Here is a 24,684-nt window from a genome sequence, read left to right on the forward strand (position 1 = left end):
GTGATATGACCAGTTACCTTATTTCTAAGCTTTAGTTTCCTGTGTAAAATGGGTAAGAAAAAGCCCAGCTCACTGGACCACTGTAATAATTAAAGGAAATAACACAAGTAAAGGTCCAATAGATAGTGTGGGATATAGTAAGTGCTCAAGTAGTGTTAAAAGTTATTAAGGCTGGGCACAGTGGCTCCCGCCTATAATCCCAGCACTTTGGGAGTCTGAGGCGGGTGGATCACCTGAGGTCAAGAATTTGAGACCAGCCTGGCCAACATGGGATAACACAGTGAGAAGTTGAGGGGAACCACTCTCACACCTTGCTGGAATACTCTCTAAGGAGGCAAGAACTATCAAAATTAAAAACCTAGCCTTTGGCCCATTTCCACATCAAGGAATCATTCCTACAGCTATACTTATACAGCACTATTTTTTTAAGAGTAAAAGATTACAAAGCACTAAATAAATCATGGAACATTAATACAGTATAATACTTTGAAGCTGTAAAAGAAGGGAGCTGCTTTATACATGAATATACAGTAACTTCTAAGATACACTTTAAGGGAAAAAAGTAGGTGCAGGATATCACACTACCATTTGCATGGGGAAAAATATGAAAAAGTTAGTAAATTTGTAGAATCTCTCTGATGGGCATAAAAAATTAGTAAAAATGGCTGTCCCTGGTTAGAGGAACCAATAACTAAGGTTCAAAAGAAGACAAGCAGGACTTTCCGTTGGATGCCTTTTTTTTTGAGACGGAGTTTCACTCTTGCCCAGGCTGGAATGCAATGGCGCAATCTCGGCTCACTGCAACCTCCACCCCCCTGGGTTCAAGCAATTCTCCTGCCTCAGCCTCCCAATAGCTGGGATTACAGGCATGTGCCACCACGCCTGGCTAATTTTGTAGCAGAGATGGAGTTTTACCACGTTGGTCAGGCTGGTCTCGAACTCCTGACCTCAGATGATCTGCCCACTTCAGTCTCCCAAACTGCTGGAATTACAGGTGTGAGCCACCACGCCCGACCCTGGATGCCTATTTTTACAAGATGGAGTCTTGCCATGTTGCCCAGGCTGAACTTGAACTCCTGTACTCAAGCAATCCTTCTGCCTCAGCCTTCTGAGTAGCTAGGACTCCAGGTACCTGTCACCACACCCAGTTCTGGATGCCTATTTTGAAAACGTTGCCAATGTAAAAAAAATTGTAAACAGATAAATGAAAATAAAATGAAACAAGATGTTCAGTTACCTAGACTATCTATGTTGTGACATGACAGGTGGTTTGTGCTTTCTTATGCATTTCTGTAATATATTGAGCTTATTTTCATAACAAAATATTTTAAAGAAGAGTATAAAGGAGGAAATTCCCGAAAAGATTACAAAAAAGATCTAGAGGGTAGGATGAATATGGAATATTTATGCTATAATAGGCAAGGCTAAATAAAGCAGACTGTTATTCTAACAATGAGATATACAACTGTGCCTTCCATAGTCTGAACTAATCCTAGCAAAACTGTGAAAGGCTAGGCTGGCGACTAAACTCTCAGGGCATTTTTGATGCTGCACAAAGCAGTCTAAACTTCAGTCCATAGGCTTTTGTTGACATTAGAGCTGAAAATGATGAAAATACTATTAAGATGAAACTGATATAACAGAATGGGCCATTCTAGGAGGAAGAGTAGCCTATTTCTGGCCAACAGGCATATCTTATACGGCTCTAGTAGTGTTTGATAGGTCTGGAAGAGCCATAAAGTCCAAAAGCTGTGCATTCTCAAAGCCAGCCACCCATATGAGGATAATGTGGTTTCCTTTAGACAGGTGCTGTTTTCCTGTGCTGTCGCCTGACTAGGCTTATTGCTTTTATATACTTAACTTTTCTGGTCTCCAGACACTGAGTTTCTGACTGCTAACAGGTACCTGAATTAAGTCCCCAGACCAGATACAAGCCAAAGGGTCTGGACTAGAAGGGTGGTGGTAAATCTGGAAAGGCACAGCGGGGGAACACAAGATGCAGGCTGCCTTCTGGGGGAGTACAGACTCAGGAGCCAAAATGCCCAGGTTTGAGTCCTGGCTTCCCCACTTACTAGGTCCATAACCTGGCACCAATAAGTTACTTAATCTGTCTCGTTTTTCCCCATCTGTAAAACTGTGATTTAAGAGTACCTACCTCATAGTGGTTTAGGGTTCAGTGAATAAATATTTGTAAAGCATTAGCATAGTACATGGCACAGAATTCATTTTTGTTAAAATTTATTGCATGCCTACCATGAGCTGAGTTCTAACAAAAATTAAAATTCAGACTTTACATTTGATAGGTACTGCAAAGGAAAAAAAGTGCAATCAAAGTTGACAGTACAGTGGAGGTTTAGCAATTATCTACAAAAAGGTAATTAAAATCCTGACAATAAATGAATTATCCAAGGGAGAAAATTTAGATAAAAATCAAAGAGCAGATGACTAAGCCTTAAAAAAATAAAAATAAATAAAAATTTCAAAAAACAAAAACTCTCTGATTGGATGTGTGAAGACGGGAAGATGAGGAGTCAGATAAAGCATGATTAGAATAGTGTTTGAAGGCCAGGCGAGGTAGCGCACATCTGTAATCCCAGCACTTTGGAAGGCCAAGGAGGGCAAAGCACTTGAGGCCAGAAGTTCAAGACTAGCCTGGCCAACAGGGTGAAACCCTGTCTCTACTAAAAATACAAAAATTAGCCAGGCTTGGTGGCAGGTGCCTGTAATCCCAGCTACCGGGGAGGCTAAGACATGAGAATCGCTTGAACCCTGGAGGCGGAGGTTGCAGTGAGCCAAAATCACACCACTGCACTCTAGCCTGGGCAACAGAACAAGACTGTCTTTAAAAAAAAAAAAAAAAAAAAAAAAAGGGTTACCACTTGAGAAACTTCCAGTAACAATAAATCCATTGCACACCGGTAAATTTTTAGTTTTCAAAACACTCATCTCTCACTGGATCCTAATAATGGCCCCATGAGGCAGAGGAATCATCTCCATTTTACTAATGAAAAAAGTTTAGAAGTTAAAATATTGCCTAGGATCACACAGCTTATCAGTTATAAAACAGAAAATAAAAACCACTATTTTATGTATATCATTTTCTCCTGTAAAAATTCTGTAAGAATCAGGATAATTCTAGCTCCATTCAATGCAGCAAATATTATGCCCCCTCCCATTTTTTTAAAATAAAAACCAAATGACAAAATAAATGAAGACATTTGCTTTTTATTTGAGATACAGGGTCTCGCTGTGTCATCTAGGCTGGCATTATCACGGCTCACTGCAGCCTCAATCTTCTAGGCCCAATCAATCCTCCCACCTCAGCCTCCCAAGTAGCTGGGACTACAGGTACTTGTCACCACAGCTAGCTAATTTTTTTTTTTTTTTGTACAGTCAAGGTTTCACCATGTTCCCCAGGCTGGTCTCAAACTCCTGAGCTCAAGCAATCCTCCCCACCTTGGCCTCCCAAAATGCAGGGATTACAGGTACGAGCCACTGTGCCTGGCTGAAATGTGTTAAATATTGATGTCAGAAATAAGCATGCCCAGAAGAAATACATATGACATTTTTCCTTTTGCCCAACAAGTATGTTTATGTTTTACTGATTTTTAAAAAAACTTTGCTCATTTCCCCTAAAAAATATCTGAGCATTTACTATAAGTCAGGCACAGCTACAATGTTAATGTGAAGACTCACATCATTATTGTACCCCATAAATATGCACAAATATTATGTGTCAATGCAAAGCAAAACTTAAAAAAGAAAGATTCTCTTCTCAGAGAGCTTAGTAGGGAAGAGACACTGGTAAATATGCAATTTTGATATAATGTGATAGATGCTACAATGAGTATATGCACAGGAGCAGTGATCCAATCTGGGGAGAGGCAGGTGTGGTGTCAGGAAGGAAACAAATAGAGGATGCGTGGGAATTAGTCAAGTGGCACAACTGCAGGGAACTGGGAAAGTGTGCTAGGCAATGTGTGTACACACAGGCTTAAGAGAAATCAACATAGGGAAACATCACACACCAGGGCCTGTCGGGGGGTGGGGGGAAGGGGAGGGAGAGCATTAGGAAATATACCTAATGTATGAGGGGCTTGAAACATACATGACGGGTTGACAGGTACAGCAAACCACCATGGCACATGTATACCTATGATACATTCTGCATATGTATCCCAGAACTTAAAATAAAATTTAAAAATAATCAATAATACTTATACCACAAGTATATAATATCCACTCAATTTTAATTATGTTACCTTTTATTATTTTACAATGTATTTCAAAAAATGCTGTTACAGTTGCCTTAACTGCTCTATATGATCTGGAATAAAGAACTCTTAGAATTAGAACACACAAACATCAAGCAGTAATACCTACTTGTCCTGAAACATTACTACCAAAGGGATGTAGTTTTTAAATAAGCAGATGTGTGGCAATGCAAAATAAAATACAAATTTGTTAGAACAGTAAACTTTGCTTTAATGGCTATAGAAAGAAGGTGGTTTTATTTTCTTTTTTCAATACATCTGGTTCTGGCAGCAAGTTATATTATGCATTTAGAGCAATAGGTGCCCTGAAAGTTGTTGGGTTTTTTTTTGTTTTTTTTTGTTTTTTTTTTTTTGTTTTTTCAGTTTGTGTGTGTCACTTGAATGAGAAACCAAACACATGAAAAAAAAATATCCTCAATGCCTCCAGTAACTCTCTCTCCAGAAGGTGATAATGTTAGTGACCTCAAGACTCTCACTGATGATGGTATTTTACAATGAAAACACAAGGAAACCTTTTGGGGTCCAATCTTCACATCATATTCTCCAAATAGTAAAATAGCAGCTCTACATGTTGATGAAAAGAAATTTCAGTTTCTTCTTGTTTTTAATCATATCAACATTAATATGTATCTAGATTTATTAATTTCCAAAAAAGAAAATTTTAGTTACCAAATATTTCAGAAATTTAATAAAGTATTACATATATGTAATTAGCACTTAACTACCAAAAAAAGTATTATATGTGTATTATTTATTTATCTTACCTTCACTGAAGTTCTTTTTTTCTGGCTGGACATGAGAAACAGGATTAAGTAATCAATCCTGGCTTTATTTCTTCATAAGCTATAATTTGGGTCTTTTTCATTCAACACAACTGCAGCATTTTCATAAAAAATTCACAAAAGGCAATACAAAGAAACACCTACTGAATAGAATTCTGTCGAGCAATTCATGTTTTAAAGTTAGACTCTATACCAAAGTGGCATTAGGGTATTATAGGCATTTGATTTTTGTTTTCTTTTTTTCAGTTTGTCAGTTCTTTACTACATTATCTTTTTCTAGCAGGAGATAACGTATAATCACAAAGTAAGGCCTAGAGACCATTTACAGTTGTTTGCAATATCATGATCAGATTTAACTCTCAAGAGCTGATATAAGCCAAAGTGAAAAGAAGTCAACCAGAACCACATTTGGTCACATTCAAATAGTCTCCAAAAACACTTCGCTAATATACATGTTTCCTTCTTCTTGACTGATTTTGTGTTAATTTTATTAAAATTATAATGAATAAGGCTGCAAAATTTTTGTAGAGTTGTTTTTCTAGGGGACTATGTTCAAATGAATGTTTTTACTTTGCAAAATGTCATTAGTAATGTCCTTTCTATAAACATGGTTGGCAAAATAAAAAGGCACAAAAGAGGGTAACAAGAAATGTTTCCAGCTTTCAGTGAAGAGTATAAAGCATGTATCCTTCATGAAGAAAAGCACAGTAAAATATTCAGTAATTCATGCACAACTTGAGCTACAAGAAAACTTCTCTTCAGGTAGGTCCTGAGGCTTGAGGAGAAAACGAGTTTTCCTAATCACGTGCTTCATGTAAAATAAAATGTAAAGCTGCACATACACGTGTGTTTTAACAGTGGACCCATGGTTTTTAAATATGAGGCAATTAAATGAAAGAAAACAAAACCAAAATACTTTCATAACAAAGCAACTCCATCCGTAGCCTCTGTCTTTTTTACCACTCAGTGGGGTAAAATGTCCAATAAAATGTAAAATGCAGCATACGCAATCATGTAATCTAAAAACTTTTCATGATAACTTATTGCAAATTGCACTTGACAGTTCACCACAACAATGGAAAACTGGCCCCTTGTTGGTTCACACAGTCCTTGAGCCCCAAAGTGAAGTCACCAATAAAATGATCTGGATAAAAAGTTTGCAGCTGTGCTCAGCCAGCTAGCTCCACCTTCTGGGTGTGAGCCAACCCGGGACACCGCTTTGTCCTGTTCCTTTGTGGGACTCTCATCCTCAGGCAGGTAGTCAGGTAGCTCTGTGTTCTGTTCTACTTCCACAGGAGTATCTTGGAATGGGACCAACATCTGATACAGAAAATATTAACAGTTATTACAAAATCAACTTTACCCCTTATTCTAATTACCATGGTTATTCTCAGGGTAAACTTTCCTCTTCCATGACAGTAGGCCCAATTGCTGAGCAGCGTCAATACAGAAAGGAGTAAGCAGAGTACAAGTAAGAACTCAGAAGCTGATCTGCTGAAATTCTAGGAGTAAATGAGCAACCTTTCTCTGTGTAATAATCACTAAAGCAAGTGTCTAGCCACTGCAGGCCACTGGAGAGCCATGGAACCTCCCATCTATGTGATGGGAACCCAAATGAGCTCAAGGCATATTTGTTTCCCCCATCACAAAGCTAGTGAAGAGAGTAGCAAGATACAAGGATTTTCACCCTATTTACTTGCTCGGTGGATACACCTTTATTTTTTGGATTGTCAAAATTAGTTAAGGTTATGAAGAAAGTATTTAAAAATAAATGCAAGGAAGACACATATCCTTTATTTCCAGGTAAAAATCGGCAAGAGCAGACTCTGATATCCACAAAAGATCTCTCTATATTTCTAAAATAGTTAACTGTTAACCAAGAAACAGCACATCCTTACATACTTGGCACTATTAATTTAGAAATACTGGCAATCTGCTAGCCATAAAAAATAACTGAGAGTGAGTTAGAGACAAAGAAAATTAAATACAACTTTTACCTCTTCTCCACTTTCACTTTTCACAACTTGCTGAGCTTTCATAACCTTGGTTGATGCTATTGCTGATGCCAAAGCCTAAGTCAAGATAAAAAGGAACGACTTTGAAACTGAATTGTTTACCTATAATCTCAAACATATTAAGCATTTTAAAATACTTACCTCAGCTTTCAAATCTGAACGGATTCGCACCACACACCTTTGAACAGCCATTTGAAAAGTAAAGCTAATAACACCTTTAATTTTTAACAAAGCCTCTTCACATAGATTTCTCCGAGACTGAAAAAGTAAAAGCAAATTGTTATGAAACTAGGTAAATAAAAGGTAATAAATCAGCTAAAACCAAGTTATATTTTGGAGGGGGGAAGGCAGCAAATGACCTATTTCAGTTTTACCATCTTATTTCAGGGCAAAGAGTGGGGGAGTGCTTAGTCAAATTTTTTAAATTTTATAAGATCAACAGAATAGTAATTCCTAAATTTTTAAAGCTTCAATACTAATATGCAGTTTTAATAATTTTTTTAATCAGAAAGAAGTTAGCCAAGGATAATTTACATCTTAAATAAAGCAGAACACAATACAGGGGAAAAAAATGCCAAAAAGCAGAAAAGCAGAGGTTCTTCTAGCTCATGGGTGGGGAAAACCATAGTCCACCAGCTGTTGTTGTAAATAAAGTTTTATTGGAACACAAGCACACCCATTTGTTTACATATTATCTGAGGCTAGTTTCATGCTAATACAGCGTTAGTAGTTATGACAGAGCCCATCGTGGTCTACAAAGCCAAAAATATTTACTTTCTGGTCCTATAAAGAAAAGGTTTGGCCAGGCGTAGTGGCTCACGCCTGTAATCCTAGCACTTTGGGAGGCTGAGGCGGGTGGATCACGAGGTCAGGAGTTAAAGAACAGCCTGGCCAATATGGTAAAACCCCATCTCTACTAAAAATACAAAAATCAGCTGGGCATGGTGACGTGTGCCTGTAGTCCCAGCTGCTCGGGAGGCTGAGGCAGGAGAATCACTTGAACCCGGGAGGCAGAGGTTGCAATGAGCTGAGATTGTGCCACTACACTCCGGCCTGGGTGACAGAGCGAAACTCCATCTCAAAAAAAAAAAAAGAAAAGAAAAGAAAAGAAAAGGTTTATGATCCACACTCTAGCCTAAAAATCTCCAGGGATAAATTCTAATAGACTGAAGTTAGAATTAGTGAGCATTCACTGTTTAAGTCCCTATTCCTTAAATCACCTGGTATTATAAATATCACTGCATCATTCATTTATGGCATTCTTATGGTTACCATTGCATTCTCAAGGGTTAGACATACCTTATGTGGTTCTCATTTTCCTAATACTCTTCAAAACACAATATAACATGTACCCTTCAATGCTTCAATGCAGGGTACTACATTATCCTGGCCTTCCACTTCCCCACTGATTATTCCAGCTCTGTCTCACCTTAACTCCAAAGTCCAGTGCCTACACTGACTTTCTTTCTGCTTCAACCCTCAGGAGACTATTCTCATCACTTTAGCCATCACTAACATTACTAACTCCAATATGACTTTCTTATTTTCATTTGTCTGTCAGACATATCCACTTGACCATCAAGTGGTCATCTCAACACAAGATCCAAAGAGAAAATGGAAAAAGTAACTGCATTTTCTCCTCATAGCTCCCTCCACCTCTGGCCCACATACACCAAATCACACACTCTACATTTTCTGATTTCTGTATTGAGAACAGGTTTTCATTTATATCTCTGAGGGGTCAATCTGCAATTGACCCATGTGCCAAGTCTGTAGACTATATCCAGTTTTCAAACTTATTTCCACATCCTTCAGAACAACTGCTCACATCATTGCTCATCTCCCTACTTCTGCATTTCAACCCTACTCAGGGAGGCCTGGGACGCGACAGTCTGTGGCACAGCACGGGCCCACAGTGGGCTCATCTAGAGCACTGTGTCTGGACCCTGCTCTGCAGGGGCCTGCATTTGGTGAAGCCCTCTTACAGGATTGGTGTCAAATAGCACCATGTTTATCTCGTCCACATATTCAACATCAGGTAAACTTAAAAGTGAAGTAAAGCTCGCACAATATATGTAAGTTAGGATATTATTAATCTGATCTCTTATTTCAAATGTGAGTAACGTGAAAAGTAGAAAAACAACTTGCCTAATTTACCACAGGTAGAGTCTGGTACTAAATGCCAACCACATGCCACAGTGAGAAACGAGATTCATAAGTCTAATTTATCTTTATTTCAACATAAATTAACACACTTTTTTAGCAAGCTTATTGTCTGCCTCCTCCAACTATGCTAGCTCCAAGAGAGGAAAAAGTTTTGCTCTTTGGTCATCACTGTATCCCTGGTATCTAAAATAATGCCTAACATTAGGTGCTCTCTTTTATTGTAAAAATTAGTACATTCTACCATGTGAACTTTTAGATTGGGAAATAAACTTCCAAAATCATCAGACTGATTGGTATTATTTTAAGTCTACAAATTTAGGAAGAACTGACATCCTTACAAACTTTCAGAAACAGGCATTTCATTCCACTTACTCCAGTCTTCTTATAACACTGAGGACATTTAATTTTTTTTATTGAGTCTCTTATGTTCTTACTAAGAATAGCCTTGCTACTATCACACTGATCATTAAGTTTAAAAAAACAAAAAACAAAAAACAAAAAATACCCCTGCACTCTTCCTAGCTGTTTGTTTTGTTTGGGAGAGTAAAACTACTTTTCTCCTTTTAAGAAGTGACTGATTTCCATATATTTAATAATGTCACTGGATTTTTAAAATATTTTTAAGAAATTTCAGATCATTCTCCTGGATTTTCTGTATTTACAGCAGTATGAATAGCAAATTATCAAATTATTGACTTACTGATATTATACTAAAGTATTTCATTATGTTAAATCATATTTACAACTCCAGGATAAAACTAGATTGTTTTTAGGAAATTATAATATTGTGATTAAAAGTTCAATTCTGGGCCAGGAGCAGTGGCTCACGCTTGTAATCCTAGCACTTCGCGAGGACGAGGCAGGTGGATCACCTGAGGTCAGGAGTTCAAGACCAGCCTGACCAACAAGGCAAAACCCTGTCTCTACTAAAAATATAAAAAAAATTAGCCGGGTGTGGTGGCGGGTGCCTGTAACCCCAGCTACTTGGGAGGCTGAGGCACGAGAATCACTTGAACCCAGGGGCTGGAGGCTGCAGTGAGCTGAGATCGTGCCACTTCACTCCAGCCTGGGCAAAAGAGCAAAACTCTGTCTGGAAAAAAAAAAAAAAAAAAAAGTTCAATTCTGAAGTCACACTACCTAGTAGTCCAAAAAATGTTGACTAAGCTAAAGTTACATAGGTGGAGCAAACAGTTAAGTTATTTGACCATTCTAAACTCAACTTCCCCTTCTATTATAACCTAGCACTTTGGGAGGCCGAGGGAGGCAGATCACTTGAGGTCAGGCGTTCAAAACCAGACTGGGCAACAGAGTGAAACCTCTATAAAAATACAAAAAAATTGGCGGGCCATGGTGGTGGGCATCTTTAATCCCAGCTACTTGGGAGGTTGAGGGAGGAGAATTGCTTGAACCCCGGAGGCAGAGGTTGCAGTGAGCCAAGATTGTGTCACACTGAACTCCAGCCTGGGCGACAGAGTGAGACTCTGTCTCAAAAACAAATAAAGAAAGAAAAAAGATATACATCTCTCTGTGCTGCTTGTCAGAACTGAATGAGAGAATCGATGGAATAAACTTATCACTAGTGCTAGGCTATGTCACCAAAAACATGTTAACATGATAGTACAGTACTAGAGTTAACTTGCTAATATTTCATTTTAGACTTTGACAATCATATTTTTACTATACATTGGCCTATATGTTTGTTTGTTTGGTTTCTGCTGTTTCTTTTTTTTGAGACAGATTCTCACTATGTTGACTAGGCTGGTCTTGAAATCTTAGGCTCTAGCGATCTTCCTGCCTTAGCCTCCCATATAGCTGAGATTACAGACAAGTGCCACTACACCTGGCTAGCCTATATTTTTGTGTGTGCTTTGCTGGGTTTTATTATTTGATTTGTGCTAGCTTTAAAAAGAAACTGTATTATTCTTATTCATTAAAATTAAATACATGGTATTGGAGATATTTTATATATTTTAAGATCTTCCAGTGAATCAATTTATCTTTATTAGAACTTGCTTTCTAGAAATTGTCTCATGATCCCACTTTCAGTAAGATAGCTGTGGACTGATTTGGCTCTGATAATATGCATATGGAAGGTTTCTTCTCAAGCTTATTTACTAAACCCCAAATCCTGAGCCTAAGCACCTCAAACACAACTAGAAAAAGCTGTGGGCCAGGCACAATGGCTCACGCCTGCAATCCCAACACTTTGAGAGGCCAAGGCAGGTGGATCACATGGTCAGGAGTTCGAGACCAGCCTGGCCAATATAGTGAAACCATGTCTCTACTAAAAACACAAAAATTAGATGGGCATGGTGGCGGGCGCCTGTAGTCTCAGCTACTCAGGAGACTGAGGCAGGAGAATCATTTGAACCTGGGAGGCAAAGGTTGCAGTGAGCCAAGATCACGCCACTGCACTCCAGCGTGGGGGACAGAGTGAGACTCTTGTCTCAAAAAAAAAAAAAAAAAAAACAGAAAAAAGCTGTGAATAATCTAATGTAACCTACCTGGCATTGCTAAAGAGGTAAGTGGTAATCTACCAACTGCTACCCCAAATACGTAAAGTTATATAATCTCTGTGCAAGGTAACTTCAGGGGAACTTCCAGTCGCAGTCCAGATGGATTAACAGGGACCAGATTTAGCCTCTAAACAACTAAAAATATAGACAAAATAAACATTTTTGTGTGTGTGTGACAGGATCTCGCCCTGTTGCCCAGGCTGGAGTACAATGGCACAATCTCAGCTCACTGCAACCTCTACCTCCCAGGTTCAAGGGATTCTCCTGCCTCAACCTCCTGAGTAGCTGGGATTACAGGCATGCACCACCACACCCCACTAATTTTTTGTATCTTTAGTAGAGACGAGGTTTCACCATGTTGGCCAGGCTGGTCTTGAACTCCTGACCTTGTGATCCACCTGCTTCAGCCTCCCAAAGTGCTGGGATTATAGGTTTGAGCCACTGCACCAGGCTGACAAAATAAAATTTAAGGCCGGCCGCAGTGGATCATGCCTGTAATCCAAGCACTTTGGGAGACCAAGGCAGATGGATTACCTGAGGTCAGGAGTTCGAGACCAACCTGGCCAACATGGCGAAACCCCGTCTCTACTAAATAAAAAATTAGCTGGGTGTGGTGGCGGGCACCTGTAATCCCAGCTACCTGGGAGGCTGAGGCAGGAGAAAGGCTTGAACCCAGGAGGTGGAGGTTGCAGCGAGCCGAGATTGTGCCATTGCACTCCAGCCTGGGCAACAAGAGCAAAACCCTGTCTCAAAAAAAAAAAAAAAAAATTTTTAAAACCAATGACACTAGAAAACATGCTTCTATCCGGGCTTCAAGTTTTATTTATGGCATGATTTTTAGCTACAAATTCAATTTCTTTAGTAGATATACAATTAATCAGGTCATCTGTTTCTTCTTGAGTGAGCTTCAGTCATCTGTGTCTTTCATGAAACCTGTTTCATCTACATTATGAAATTTATTGGCATAAAAGCATTTAAAATATTCACTTACTCTTTTTTTTTTTTTTTTTTTTTTGACATGGAGTCTTGCTGTCACCCAGGTTGGAGTGCAGTGGCATGACCTCCACTCACTGCAACCACTGCCTCCTGGGTTCAAGCGATTCTCCTGCCTCAGCCTCCTATGTAGCTGAGATTACAGGCCTGCACCATGATACCTGGCTAATTTTTGTATTTTTAGTAGAGATGGGGTTTCACCATGTTGGCCAGGCTGGTCTCAAACTCCTGACCTCAAGTGATCCGCCTGCCTCAGCCTCCCAAAGTGCTGGCATTACGGAGGCGTGAGCCACCGTGCCCGGCCCCTTACTTATCCTTTTGATGTTTGTAGGATCTATAGTGGCATCTTCTCTCATTTCTGATATTGATAATTTATGACTTTTTTACTCTTGATCTGTTCGACTTGAGGCTTACCAATTTTAACAATCATGTCAAACACCAGCTTTTGATTTCATTGGTTTTTCTCTATTGTTTTTCATTTCCCAGATCTTTCTTGTTTCTTCTCTTCTGCTTGTTGTGGCTTTAATTTGCTCTTCTTTTTCTAGTTTCTTTTTTTTTTCTGAGACAGGGTTTTTGTTGCCTACACAGGAGTGTGTAGTGACAGGATCATAGACCACCATAACCTTGAACTCTTGGGATCCAGTGATTCCCTTCAGCTTCTTCTATTTTTTTAAGATAGAAGCTTAAGTCACTGACTTGATACCCTTTCTTTTTTGTATATAAACAGTTATGCATCTGGAGCTAATGAATTTCCACTGTAAACATCGGTAACTACTTCCAACAAATTTCAGCTACACTTTCATGTATATATCACTTTCATTTTTATTACACTTTCTTCATTTTTTTTTTTTTTTTTTTGAGACGGAGTCTCACTCTGTTGCCCAGGCTGGAGTGCAGTGGTGTGATCTCAGCTCACCACAACCTCCACCTCCTGGGTTCAAGCAATTCTCCTGCCTCAGCCTCCCGAGTAGCTGGGACTACAGGCGTACCACTATGCCCAGCTAATTTTTGTATTTTTAGTAGAGACGGGGTTTCACTATGTTGGCCAGGCTGGTCTCAAACTCCTGACCTCATGATCCGTCTGCCTTGGCCTCCCAAAGTGCTGGGATTACAGGTGTGAGCCACCGCGCCCAGCCTACACTTTCATTTTTATTCAGTTCACTTTCCTTTTTATTCAGTTCAAAATGCTAATTTCTCTTTTATTTACTGACTCATAGATTACTTTAGAAATGTGCTATTTAGCTAGGTGCAGTGGTTCATGCCTGTAATCCGAGCTCTTTGCAGGGTTGAGGCAGGAGGACTGGTTGAGGCCAGGAGTCAAAGACCTGGCAACACAGCAAGACTCCATCTCTGCAAAAACTTAAAAATTAGCCAGACATGGTGGCACATGTCTGCAGTTCCAGCTACTCAGGAGACTGAGGCAGAAAGATTATTTGAGCCCAGGAGTTTGAGGCTGCAGTAGACTATGATTGTGCCACTGCACTCCAGCCTGGGCCACAGAACGAGACCCTGTCCCTGAAAAAAGAAAAGGAAAAAAAAAGAAATGTGTCACTTAGTTTCACAAATTTGGGGGAAATTTTTCAGATACCTTTCTGTTATTGATTTCTAATTTGCATTCACCATGTTCAAAGAACATGCTTTGGGCTGGGCACGGTGGCTCATTCCTGTTATCGAGCACTTTGGGAGGCTGCGGCAGGCAGACTACCTACCTGAGGTCAGGAGTTGAGACCAGCTTGGCCAACATGGTGAAACCCCGTCTTTACTAAAAATACAAAAATTAGCTGGGCATGGTGGCGCACATTTGTAATTCCAGCCATTCGGGAGGCCAAGGCAGGAGAGACACCTGAACCCGGGAGGCAGAGGTTGCAATGAGCCAAGATTGCACCACTGTGCTCTAGCCTAGGTGACAGAGTAAGACTCCATCTCAAAAAATATATAAAAAATAAATAAATAAAATAAAAATTAGGTTAAATTGGTTGATAGTATTATTTGAGTCTTCTATATCTTAACTGATTTTCTGTATGCTTCCTATATTAATTGAGAGAGCTGTGTTAAAAATCTCCGTTTCTAACTGTGGATTTTTCTGTTTCTCCCCATTTCTGTAAGTTTCACTTCACATATTTCGATGTTCTATTATTAGGGACATAAATATTTTAAATTCTTATATCCTATGATTGACCTCTTTAGCACAAAATGACCCTTTGTATTAGTAAAATACTGATAGCGAGATTTATTCTCAAAGACTGTTAGCAAGGGACACTGAAGAAACTAGTAACATGATTTCTCTTTCCCATCTAACAGACCTTACCGTATCATCAAGGCCATCTATATGCAAAACCACTGTTTTGGCACGTTTGTTTGTAGTTCCCAGAAAAAACTGAGCTTTCCTTCGACGTGAATTCATTTCATTAAAACTATCACCATCTGCCATATTGGAGGACTGAAGAATGTCATAGATTTCAGAGGCCAGAAGTTTTGTTTCTCCTGGAGTCGTAGTTCTTGAAAAGAAACACATATATAATTAGTCTTGTCACTTCTACTGATTCTGTAATTTTATTTCTCCACTAAAAGGAGCCTTGTTTCTTTCACTCTAATGCTTTGTTCAATTTAAAAGCAATAGCAGTGAATCCTAGAAAAATCAATAATGTAGAAAAAGCATCTTGTCTATAACAATCTTCTAATTTCATTTTAAACTCGTGGCTCATTGAGATTCAAAATCCTCACTACAGAGGTATAAAAACACATTTGGCTGGGCGCGGTGGCTCATGCCTGTAATCCCAGCACTTTGGGAGGCCAAGGTAGGTGGATCACTGAGGTCAGGAGTTCAAGCATGACCAACATAGTGAAACCCCATCTCTACTAAAATACAAAAATTAGCTGGGTGTGGTGGCGCACGCATGTAATCCCAGCTACTCAGGAGTCTGAGAGAGGAGAATTGCTTGAACTCGGGAGGCAGAAGTTGCAGCGAGCTCAGATCACACCACTGGAATCCAGCCTGGGCGACAGAGGGAGACTCCATTTCAAAAAAAAAAAAAAGCCTAATAAAAATAATTAAATACAAAATCAACTAACAAGATCAGGTTGTAATATGTTCCTGTATTATCACTAACATTCAACTCTCAATTTGAAAGTACCTTGACTTTTAAGAAAATACAACATATAAAAATCCAAAAGGAGAAACCAAATTGGAATAGGATCATTCACACTATCAACTAATTTCAAGATTTCTTTGTATGTTGAAACCAATTGTTTTTTAATTTACTTTTTTTTTAACATATTACAAATTATGTATTTATCATAAAACCACAGCTCTAACAAAAGTTTTCATTCTTAAGCTTTTAAATCCTACTAGAGATCCTCACATCAACATCTAGGGGGCCGTGCTGTCCAATAATCTTTCTGCAGTGATAGAAATGTTCCATAGCTGCACTCTCCACTCACATGCATAGAAATGTTCTATAGTGCACTCTCCGCTCACATGAGACTACTGAGCCCTTGAAATGTGGCCAGTGCAACTAAAAAAATTTTATAGACCTTTAATTAATTTGCCAAACAAAGTGAGTAGCTAACCACACTGGACAACAGTCTAATGGTTCTTATTAGTGGAACTGAACAGAGTAAGTACATGTAACCATAAGAAAAGAATCCTCATTTCACCTATCAATGGGCTCAACTAAGCCCAAACCCTTTAATGTACACTCAAGGCCTTAAAATCTGGCTATCTCCATCAGCTCATTTTGTCCTTCTATTATTCTTTGGGTTGACTATGACACTTGGCCATCTCCTACAAAGACCATGCACTTTTATATGTTCTTTGCTCTCGAGTGCTTTCTACCCTTAAGTTTTGTTCAGGCCTTTCCTTAGCTGGAAGAGCTTCAGCCAGACTGCAGGCTTTCCAACTCTTATTTCAACGTTTGAAGGCTCAGCTTAACCAACACCTTCCATATAATGCCTCTACCTAATAACCCAATTCTCCCTTTGCATTCAGAGTACTATGCTTGTACTTATACTACTGATCTTAATTTTCTTTTTCTTTTATAAGTATATGAACTCTTTAAGAGGAGGAAGGTATCCTTTTTGTACCTTCCGTAGAACCTAACAAAAATGTTTGCAAATTATTTATTGAATGAGTAAGAATACTTCATTTTCTGATATTCAGATTGTATATGTTCTAGATATTTAGAGCTTTAATTCCAGGGGTGATAATCTGACAGTGTTCCAGACACTCAATTACTATATCAGGTGCTTTTCTGGGCCACTGTTGACCAGAGATAAGTTACTTTTGGTGACTTTAACTGTGTGTTACAGGAAGCTATCAAAAAGACTAATTTGTATTAGTTGTCTCAGCATTTTTATTGATAGTTATTTTAGAGTTTATTGAAAAGTCACTGAAGTTCTCAGATATTTTAAATATCAGCCAAGAACAAGTTATAAAGGGCACGAAGAGACAATGATTAGAGAAACTTATGAAATTTAAGTTTAAAAAAAAAACCAAAAAACAGGGCCGGGTGCAGTGACTCATGTCTGTAATCCCAACACTTTGTGGGGCTGAGGTGGGTCGATCACTTGAGGTTAGGAGCTTGAGACGGGGTTTCAGCATGTTGGTCAGGCTGGTCTCGTACTCCTGACCTCGTGATATGCCCACCTTGGCCTCCTAAAGTGCTGAGATTACAGGCATGAGCCACAGCGCCCAGCCATTAATCCCTTTAAGAACCTAATGTAAAGTGTCTCACCAGAAAAATCCAAGTAAAAAGTTTTCCAAATCAATTTCAGTGGAATTATGTCCCCACCCAAACCATCCATTTTCTATCAGTCTCAACGGAGATGTTTAAATTGTTTTTAAAGTTGATTTCAAATTAAACAGGGTAGGAGAACTATGATGTGAAGAAACTATTCCAATGTTTGGAAAAATCTAATAAAAAGAGAACTGTCAGGCCAGGCACAGCGGTTCACACCTGTAATCCCAGCACTTTGGGAGGCTGAGGTGGGCGGATCATGAGGTCAGGAGATCAAGACCATCCTGGCTAACACGGTGAAATCCCGTTTCTACTAAAAATACAAAAAATTGGCCGGGCGCGGTGGCTCACGCCTGTAATCCCAGCACTTTGGGAGGCCGAGGCGGGCGGATCACGAGGTCAGGAGATCGAGACCATCCTGGCTAACACGGTGAAACCCCGTCTCTACTAAAAATGCAAAAAAATTAGCCGGGCGAGGCAGCGGGCGCCTGTAGTCCCAGCTACTCGGGAGGCTGAGGCAGGAGAATGGCCTGAACCCGGGAGGCGGAGCTTGCAGTGAGCCAAAAAAAAAAAAAAAAAAAATACAAAAAATTAGCCAGGTGTGGCGGGCGCCTATAGTCCCAGTTTCTTGGGAGACTGAGGCAGGAGAATCGCTTGAACCCAGGAGGCAGAGGTTGCAATAAGCTGAGATCACGCCACTGTACTCCAGCCTGGGCTACAGAGCAAGACTCCATCTCAAAAAAAAAAAACAAAAAAGTAACTGCTGGTAAAAGCATCATTGGTATTACTTGAAAACAATTAACAGGGATACAAAGACAAAGATATTTACATCTTTGACTTAGTAATTCGCCAGTAAATAGTCCATGAAACAAAAATAATCCAAAACACAAAAAAAGCCCCTAGATGCAGTTAAGCAAAGAAATTTTAGAGCAGGCTGGGGGTGGTGATTCACGCCTATAATCCCAGCACTTACAGGGAGGCCAAGTGCGGGTGGATCACCTGAGGCCAGGAGTTCGAGACCAGCCTGGCCAAAATGGTGAGACTCCATCTCTACTAAAAATTAGCCGGGTGTGGCGTCATGCACCTGTAGTCCCAGGTACTTGGGAGGCTGAGACAGGAGAATCGCTTGAAACCAAGAGGAAGAGGTTGTAATGAGCTGAGATCACAGCCATTGCACTCAAGCCTGGGTGACAGAGTGAGACTTTGTCTCAAAAAGAAAAAAAAAAATTTAGGGCAGTCGGGCACGGTGGCTCACACCTGTAATCCCAGCATGTTGGGAGGCTGAGATAGGAGGATCATTTGAGTCCAGGAGTTCGAAACCAGTCTAGGCAACATGTCGAGACCTCATCTCTACAAAAAACAAAACAAAACAAAACAAAACATAAAAAAAGGCCAGGAGCAGTGGCTCACGCCTGTAATCCCAATACTTTGGGAGGCTGAGACAGGCAGATCACCTGAGGTCAGGAGTTCGAAATCAGCCTGGCCAACATGGTGAAATACTGTCTCCACTAAAAGTACAAAAATTAGCCAGGCATGATGGTGGGCGCCTGTAATCCCAGGTACTTGGGAGGCTGAGGCAGGAGAACTGCTTGAGCCCAGGAGGCAGACGTTGCAGTGAGCCAAGATCACGATATTGTACTCCAGCCTGGGCAACAGAATGAGACCCACAACAAAACAAAAAAAAATTATCAGGACATGATGGCCTAACTCCCTGCTACTCAGGAGGCTGAGGCAGGAGGATTACTTGAGCCTGTGAGGCAGAGGTTGCACTGAGCTAACATCGCACCAGTCAAGGCGACATAGTGAGACCCAGTCTCAAAAAAAAAAAAAAGACAAGAAAAGAAAAATTTCAGAGCAGCACTGTACATCAGCACTTTCCGAGATGATGGAAATAGTGTCACTAGCAACATGACTAAACACTTGGAATACGGTTAATATAACTGAGGAGCTGAGTTTTTAATTTTTATTATTATTATTATTATTATTATTATTATTATTTTTGAGAGGGAGTCTCATTCTCTCGCCCAGGCTAGAGTGTAGTGGCGCGATCTTAGCTCACTGCAACCTCTGCCTCCTGGGTTCAGGCGATTCTCTTGCTTCAGCCTCCTGAGTAGCTGGGATTACAGGCGCCCGCCACCACACCTGGCTAATTTTTAAATTTTTATATTTTTGGAAGAGATGGGGTTTCACTATATTGGCCAGGCTGGCCTTGAACTCCTTACCTCAGGTGATCTACCTGCCTCCCAAAGTGCTGGGATTACAGGTGTGAGCCACCACACCCTGCCATTAATTTTAATTAATTTAAATTGCCACATGTTGCTATTGATTACCATACTAGACCCACTTCAGGAAAAAAAGGAAGATGCTTCTGCTGTCATCATCCTTAAACCAGCCCTCCTCTTCCTGGTTAATCACTGCTTCTATCCTTCTGGTCACTTCTCTAGCACCCTTTCTGAACTGAGGTCCTGTAAAAGAATTTAGTTCGATTAAAAAAAACAACAACAATAACTATCTGGGCAGGGTGTGATGGCTCATGCCTGTAATTCCAGCACTTTGGGAGGCTGAGGCAGAAGGACTGCTTGATCCCAGGAGAGCAGCCTAGGCAACATAGTGAGACCATGTCTCTACAAAATAATTAAAAAATTAGCCAGGTATAATGGCACATGTCTGTAGTCCCAGCTACTTGGGAGGATGAGGTAGGAGAAGAGCTGGAGCTTGGGAGGTTGAGGCTGCAGTGAGCCATGATCATACCACTGCACTCCAGCCTCGGCAACACAGTGAGACCCTGTCTCAAAAAACCAACCAAACAAACAAAAAAACCCTGAGTTATTATTTTTTCAATTACTCCAAGGATAGTATAGAGGTGAAACCATTCCAGATACACTGCACAGAAGATAATCCATTATATCCAATGGATTCCTTAGGGCTTTAGGGCTTCTCTTACAAACCAGTTCTAGTGGCTTCCACATTAGCAGCAACAGGATAAGGGGAGAAATAGCCAAGTATTCATATTCATATGAACAATGTGCAAAGTGGGGGTATGCATGCTTATAATTGCCAGTATAGCTACTGGGGCTACTCTCACTATTTTAATTACAAACTTAAGAATTTACTACAAAACTGTATCTAGAGAGTCACACAAGCTTCTGTCTACTTAAACAAAGCAGTACAGATGAGAGATTAGCAACAATGGTTATATACATTTTTTTTTTTTTGAGACACAGTGTTGCTCTGTTGCCCAGGCTAGAGTGCAGTGGCAGGATCTCAGCTCACTGCAATATCCACCTCCCAGGTTCAAGTGATCCTCCTGCCTCAGCCTCCCACGTAGCTGGGATTACAGGCACATGCCACCACACCAAGCTAATTTTTGTATTTTTAGTAGAAACGAGATTTCACCACGTTGGCCAGGCTGGTCTTGAGCTCCTGGCCACAAGTGATCCGCCTGCCTTGGCCTCCCAAATTGCTGGGATTTCAGGCATGAGCCACCATGTCCTGCATGTATGAAATATTAAATGCCCCACCAGCACCATCTTAACTTGTTTATTTTATAGTTCTGCAGTTTTACCATTTTCCTACAGTAATAAACTACTTCCTGAATAATTTGTAATTTTTCTCTACCTAAAATTGAAATTTCTTTTTTTTTTTTTTTTTTTTAGATGGAGTCTTGTTCTATCGCCCAGGCTAGAATGCAATGGCGCGATCTCAGCTCACTGCAACCTCCACCTCCCAGGTTCAAGCGATTCTCCTCCCTCAGCCAGCTAAATGATTAAAAACAGTTAACTATAGGACATTAAAACATAGTAATCCAATAATAGTAGTAATCATGCCTGTAATTCTAGCACTTTGGAAAGCCAAGGTGGGAAGATCGCTTGAGCCCAGCCTGGGCAATACAGTGAGGCCCTTTAAGTAAGTAACATAAGTATGTATGTAAATAAATGAGACACTGTCTATTGTACTTACTTCTGTATAACATTTTGTAAGCTCAACATCATACCCAGTTCTCCTTTCATCTTTTCTCTGTTTGCACGGCATTCTGCCAAGTATCGAAGAGCCTACAGTAGAAACAGTAATAAGTTAATTCGTCTGTCCAGACTATTCAAAATTGAAATTACTACCAACTTATTGCAAGAAAACAAAAACAAAAAAAGAGAAAATAGGTTTTTGTTTTTAGAATAAAATCCTTTAAATGTGAAGATTCAGAATTATTCCCTAGGGAAGAAATGATCCTTTGAGCTATAACAGCTGATCTACTCTTTGAAATGAAGGCTCCTAACTTATTCACAAGTCTCAAAAAAAATTAAAAAAAAAAAAAAAAAAAGATGGGCACTGAGTGGCTCACGCCTATAATCCCAGCATTTTGGAAGGCTAAGGCAGGTGGATCACTTGAGGTCAGGAATTTGAGACCAGCCTGGCCAACACGGCAAAACCCTGTTTCTACTAAAAATACAAAAATTAGCTGGGCATGATGGCACGCATCCCAGCTACTCGGGAGGCTGAGGCAGGAGAATGGCTTGAACCCAGGAGGTGGAGGTTGCAGTGAACCGAGATCGCACCACTGCACTCCAGGCTGGGCGACAGGACAAGACTGCATCTCAAAAAAAAAAAAAAAAACCACCATCCATATCAAAGACATCATAATTATTTGCTGAAAATCACTAATAAAGTTCCAGAAGAAGCCAGAAAAAGGCATTATATAAGAGAAGAACAAGAATTACGGCAGTTTTCTTATTAGAAACCATACATGCCAGAAGACAAAAGAGCAAAATCTTTTTTTTCTTTTTGTGATGGGGTTTTTCTTCTTTCACCCAGGCTGGAGTGAAGTGGCACAAACTGGACCTACCACAACCTCCGTCCCCCAGGTCCAAGGGATTCTCTTGCCTTAGCCTCCTGCTGGGATACAGGCGCCGGCCACCACGCCTGGCTAATTTTTGTATTTTTAGTGGAGACGGGTTTTCGCCATGTTGGTCAGGCTGATCTCAAACTCCTGACCTTAGGTGATCTCCCAAAGTGCTGGGATCACAGGCATGAGTCACCACACCCAGCCGAGACCCTGTTTCAAAACAAAAGCAAAAACAAAACCCAAACAACAAAAATGAATCTATATTGGGGAATAAAGAACACCAGAAACATAAAGATGAAGGTAAATATAAAAGACCTTTTTTTGCTAGGCATGGTGGCTCACACCTGTAATCCCAGTACTTTGGGAAGCTGAGGTGGGCAGATCACATGAGCTCAGGAGTCAAGACCAGCCTGGCCAACATGGCAAAACCCCGTCTCTACTAAAAGTACAAAAATTAGCCAGGCATGCTGACGTGCACCTGTAATCTCAGCTGTTAGGGAGGCTGAGGCAGAAGAAACACTTGAACCCGGGAGGCAGAGGTTGCAGTGAGCTGAGATTGTGCCACTGCACTCCAGCCTGGGTGACAGAGTAAGACTCCATCTCAAAAAAAAAAAGGCGTTTTTAAATTTTTAATCTCTTTAAAAGATAATTGACTGTTTAAAGCAAAAATATATACACTGTAGGTTTTTAAACATATGTAGAAGTAAAATGTATGACAAAAATAGCACAAAAGATGGGAGGAAGAAATGGAAATATACTCTTGTGTGATTCTTACACTACATGTTAAGGGTAGGATTCATTTAAAGGTAGGCTGTAATAAGTTAAAGATGCATATTGTAAAACCTACAGCAACCACTAAATAAAATAAAAACAAAAGTGTACACTAATAAGCTAACAGTGACAAAAAAAGGAAATCATAAAAACAAAACAACACACCTGATGGCCAGGCGTGGTGGCTCATGCCTATAATCTCAGCACTTTGAGAGGCCAAGATGGGCAGATCGCCTGAGGTCATGAATTCGAGACTAGCTTGGCCAACGTGGTGAAAAACCGTCTCTACTAAAAATATAAAAATTAGCCACATGTGATGGTGCGGGTCTGTAATTCTAGTTATTCAGAAGGCTGAGGGAGAAGAATCGCTTGAACCCGGGAGGCGGAGGTTGCAGTGAGCCAAGATCGCGCCATTGCTTTCCAGCCTGGGCGGCAAGAGCAAAACTCTGTCTCAAAAACAGAAAAAACAACAACAAAAAAATCTTTTCTTCAGCCTCTTGGGAACTTTCACCCATTGATCCCTCTCCTTAGCTCAGTCCCTCCATGACTTTATACTTCCCTTCCTTATTCAGCCTAGTACCTACTGTATATCATTTCAAACAATCCTGCCAAGACCCTAAACTCCCTTGCACAATCATTCTGCCCAACTTAACCTGGCCAAGTAACAACTCTGCACAAATCCAACTACTCGGCTCTCCGAGCCTACAGCAGGCCTGAATCATACCGATTCAGTATTACCAAACTAATCAGCCCCTCAACACTGCTGAACAACTTTATCATTAGCAAATCTTTCCTATTTTCTGCAATTATGAGAGCCTTCCCCTCAAACCTCTCCCATTCTAGTAGCCCTTGCCCTCTGAATTTAGACATGTTCTAGTCTATTAAAAAAAAAAAAAAAAAAAAGACTTCCTTTAGCCCCAAGTTCCTATCTATAGACCAATCCCCTCTTTCTTCTCATCCTTATTGCATTTCTTATTGAAATAGAACCCAGACTGGGGGCTGTGCCATTTTTCCCATTTGTTACTACTGTTCTCTTATACCAATGTCTTTTTTGACTGCTAAACTTCGTTCTGTAAAGGCAAGATAGAAAAACTTTTCCAAAAGGAAAAGCCTATATGCGTTCTGTACAAACTTATGAAATTAGACTAAATGGGGAATTTACCATGAGTCCTTAAGTAAAGGACAATAGATAAAATTTCCGTAACATTAATTTCCCATAACATTAATTTTAACAACTTTTTTTTTTTTAATGGAGTTTCGCTCTTGTTGCCCAGGCTGGAATGCAACGGCACAATCTTGGCTCACTGCAACCTCTGCCTCCTGGATTCAAGGGATTCTCCTGCCTCAGCCTCCTGAGTAGCTGGGATTTCAGGCACCCACCACCACGCCTGGCTAATTTTTTTGTATTTTTAGTAGAGATGGGGTTTCACCACGTTGGCCAAGCTAGTGTCAAACTCCTGACCACAGGTGATCCACCCACCTCGGCCTCCAAAGTGCTGGGATTACAGGCGCGAGCTACCATGCTTGGCCCTATTCATATGCAAAATATATAGGCATTTTTGCCAGAATAGGCAAATATAAACATACAAAA

General features: G+C 40.2%; 1 protein-coding gene across 3 annotated transcripts in view; it reads right to left on the reverse strand.

Annotated features, from left to right (window-relative positions):
• Positions 1 to 4,233: 4,233 nt before the first annotated feature.
• ARMC1 (armadillo repeat containing 1) overlaps positions 4,234 to 24,684 on the reverse strand; it is a 31,893-nt gene continuing 11,442 nt past the window's right edge. For 2 of the 3 annotated variants that reach the window (XM_025394674.1, XM_025394675.1), the window contains 5 exons: positions 21,443 to 21,534; positions 15,055 to 15,244; positions 7,213 to 7,329; positions 7,054 to 7,128; positions 4,234 to 6,376 (listed from right to left, as the gene is read on the reverse strand). In XM_025394674.1, the coding sequence (XP_025250459.1) occupies positions 6,185 to 6,376; positions 7,054 to 7,128; positions 7,213 to 7,329; positions 15,055 to 15,244; positions 21,443 to 21,534 (666 nt within the window). In that variant the 3' untranslated portion in view covers positions 4,234 to 6,184. The remainder of the gene's footprint in view (positions 6,377 to 7,053; positions 7,129 to 7,212; positions 7,330 to 15,054; positions 15,245 to 21,442; positions 21,535 to 24,684) is intronic. The other variant, XM_025394676.1, reaches the window with a different exon arrangement.

This window comes from Theropithecus gelada, chromosome 8 (genome assembly GCF_003255815.1).
Source record: "Theropithecus gelada isolate Dixy chromosome 8, Tgel_1.0, whole genome shotgun sequence".
NCBI classification, from domain to species: domain Eukaryota; kingdom Metazoa; phylum Chordata; class Mammalia; order Primates; family Cercopithecidae; genus Theropithecus; species Theropithecus gelada.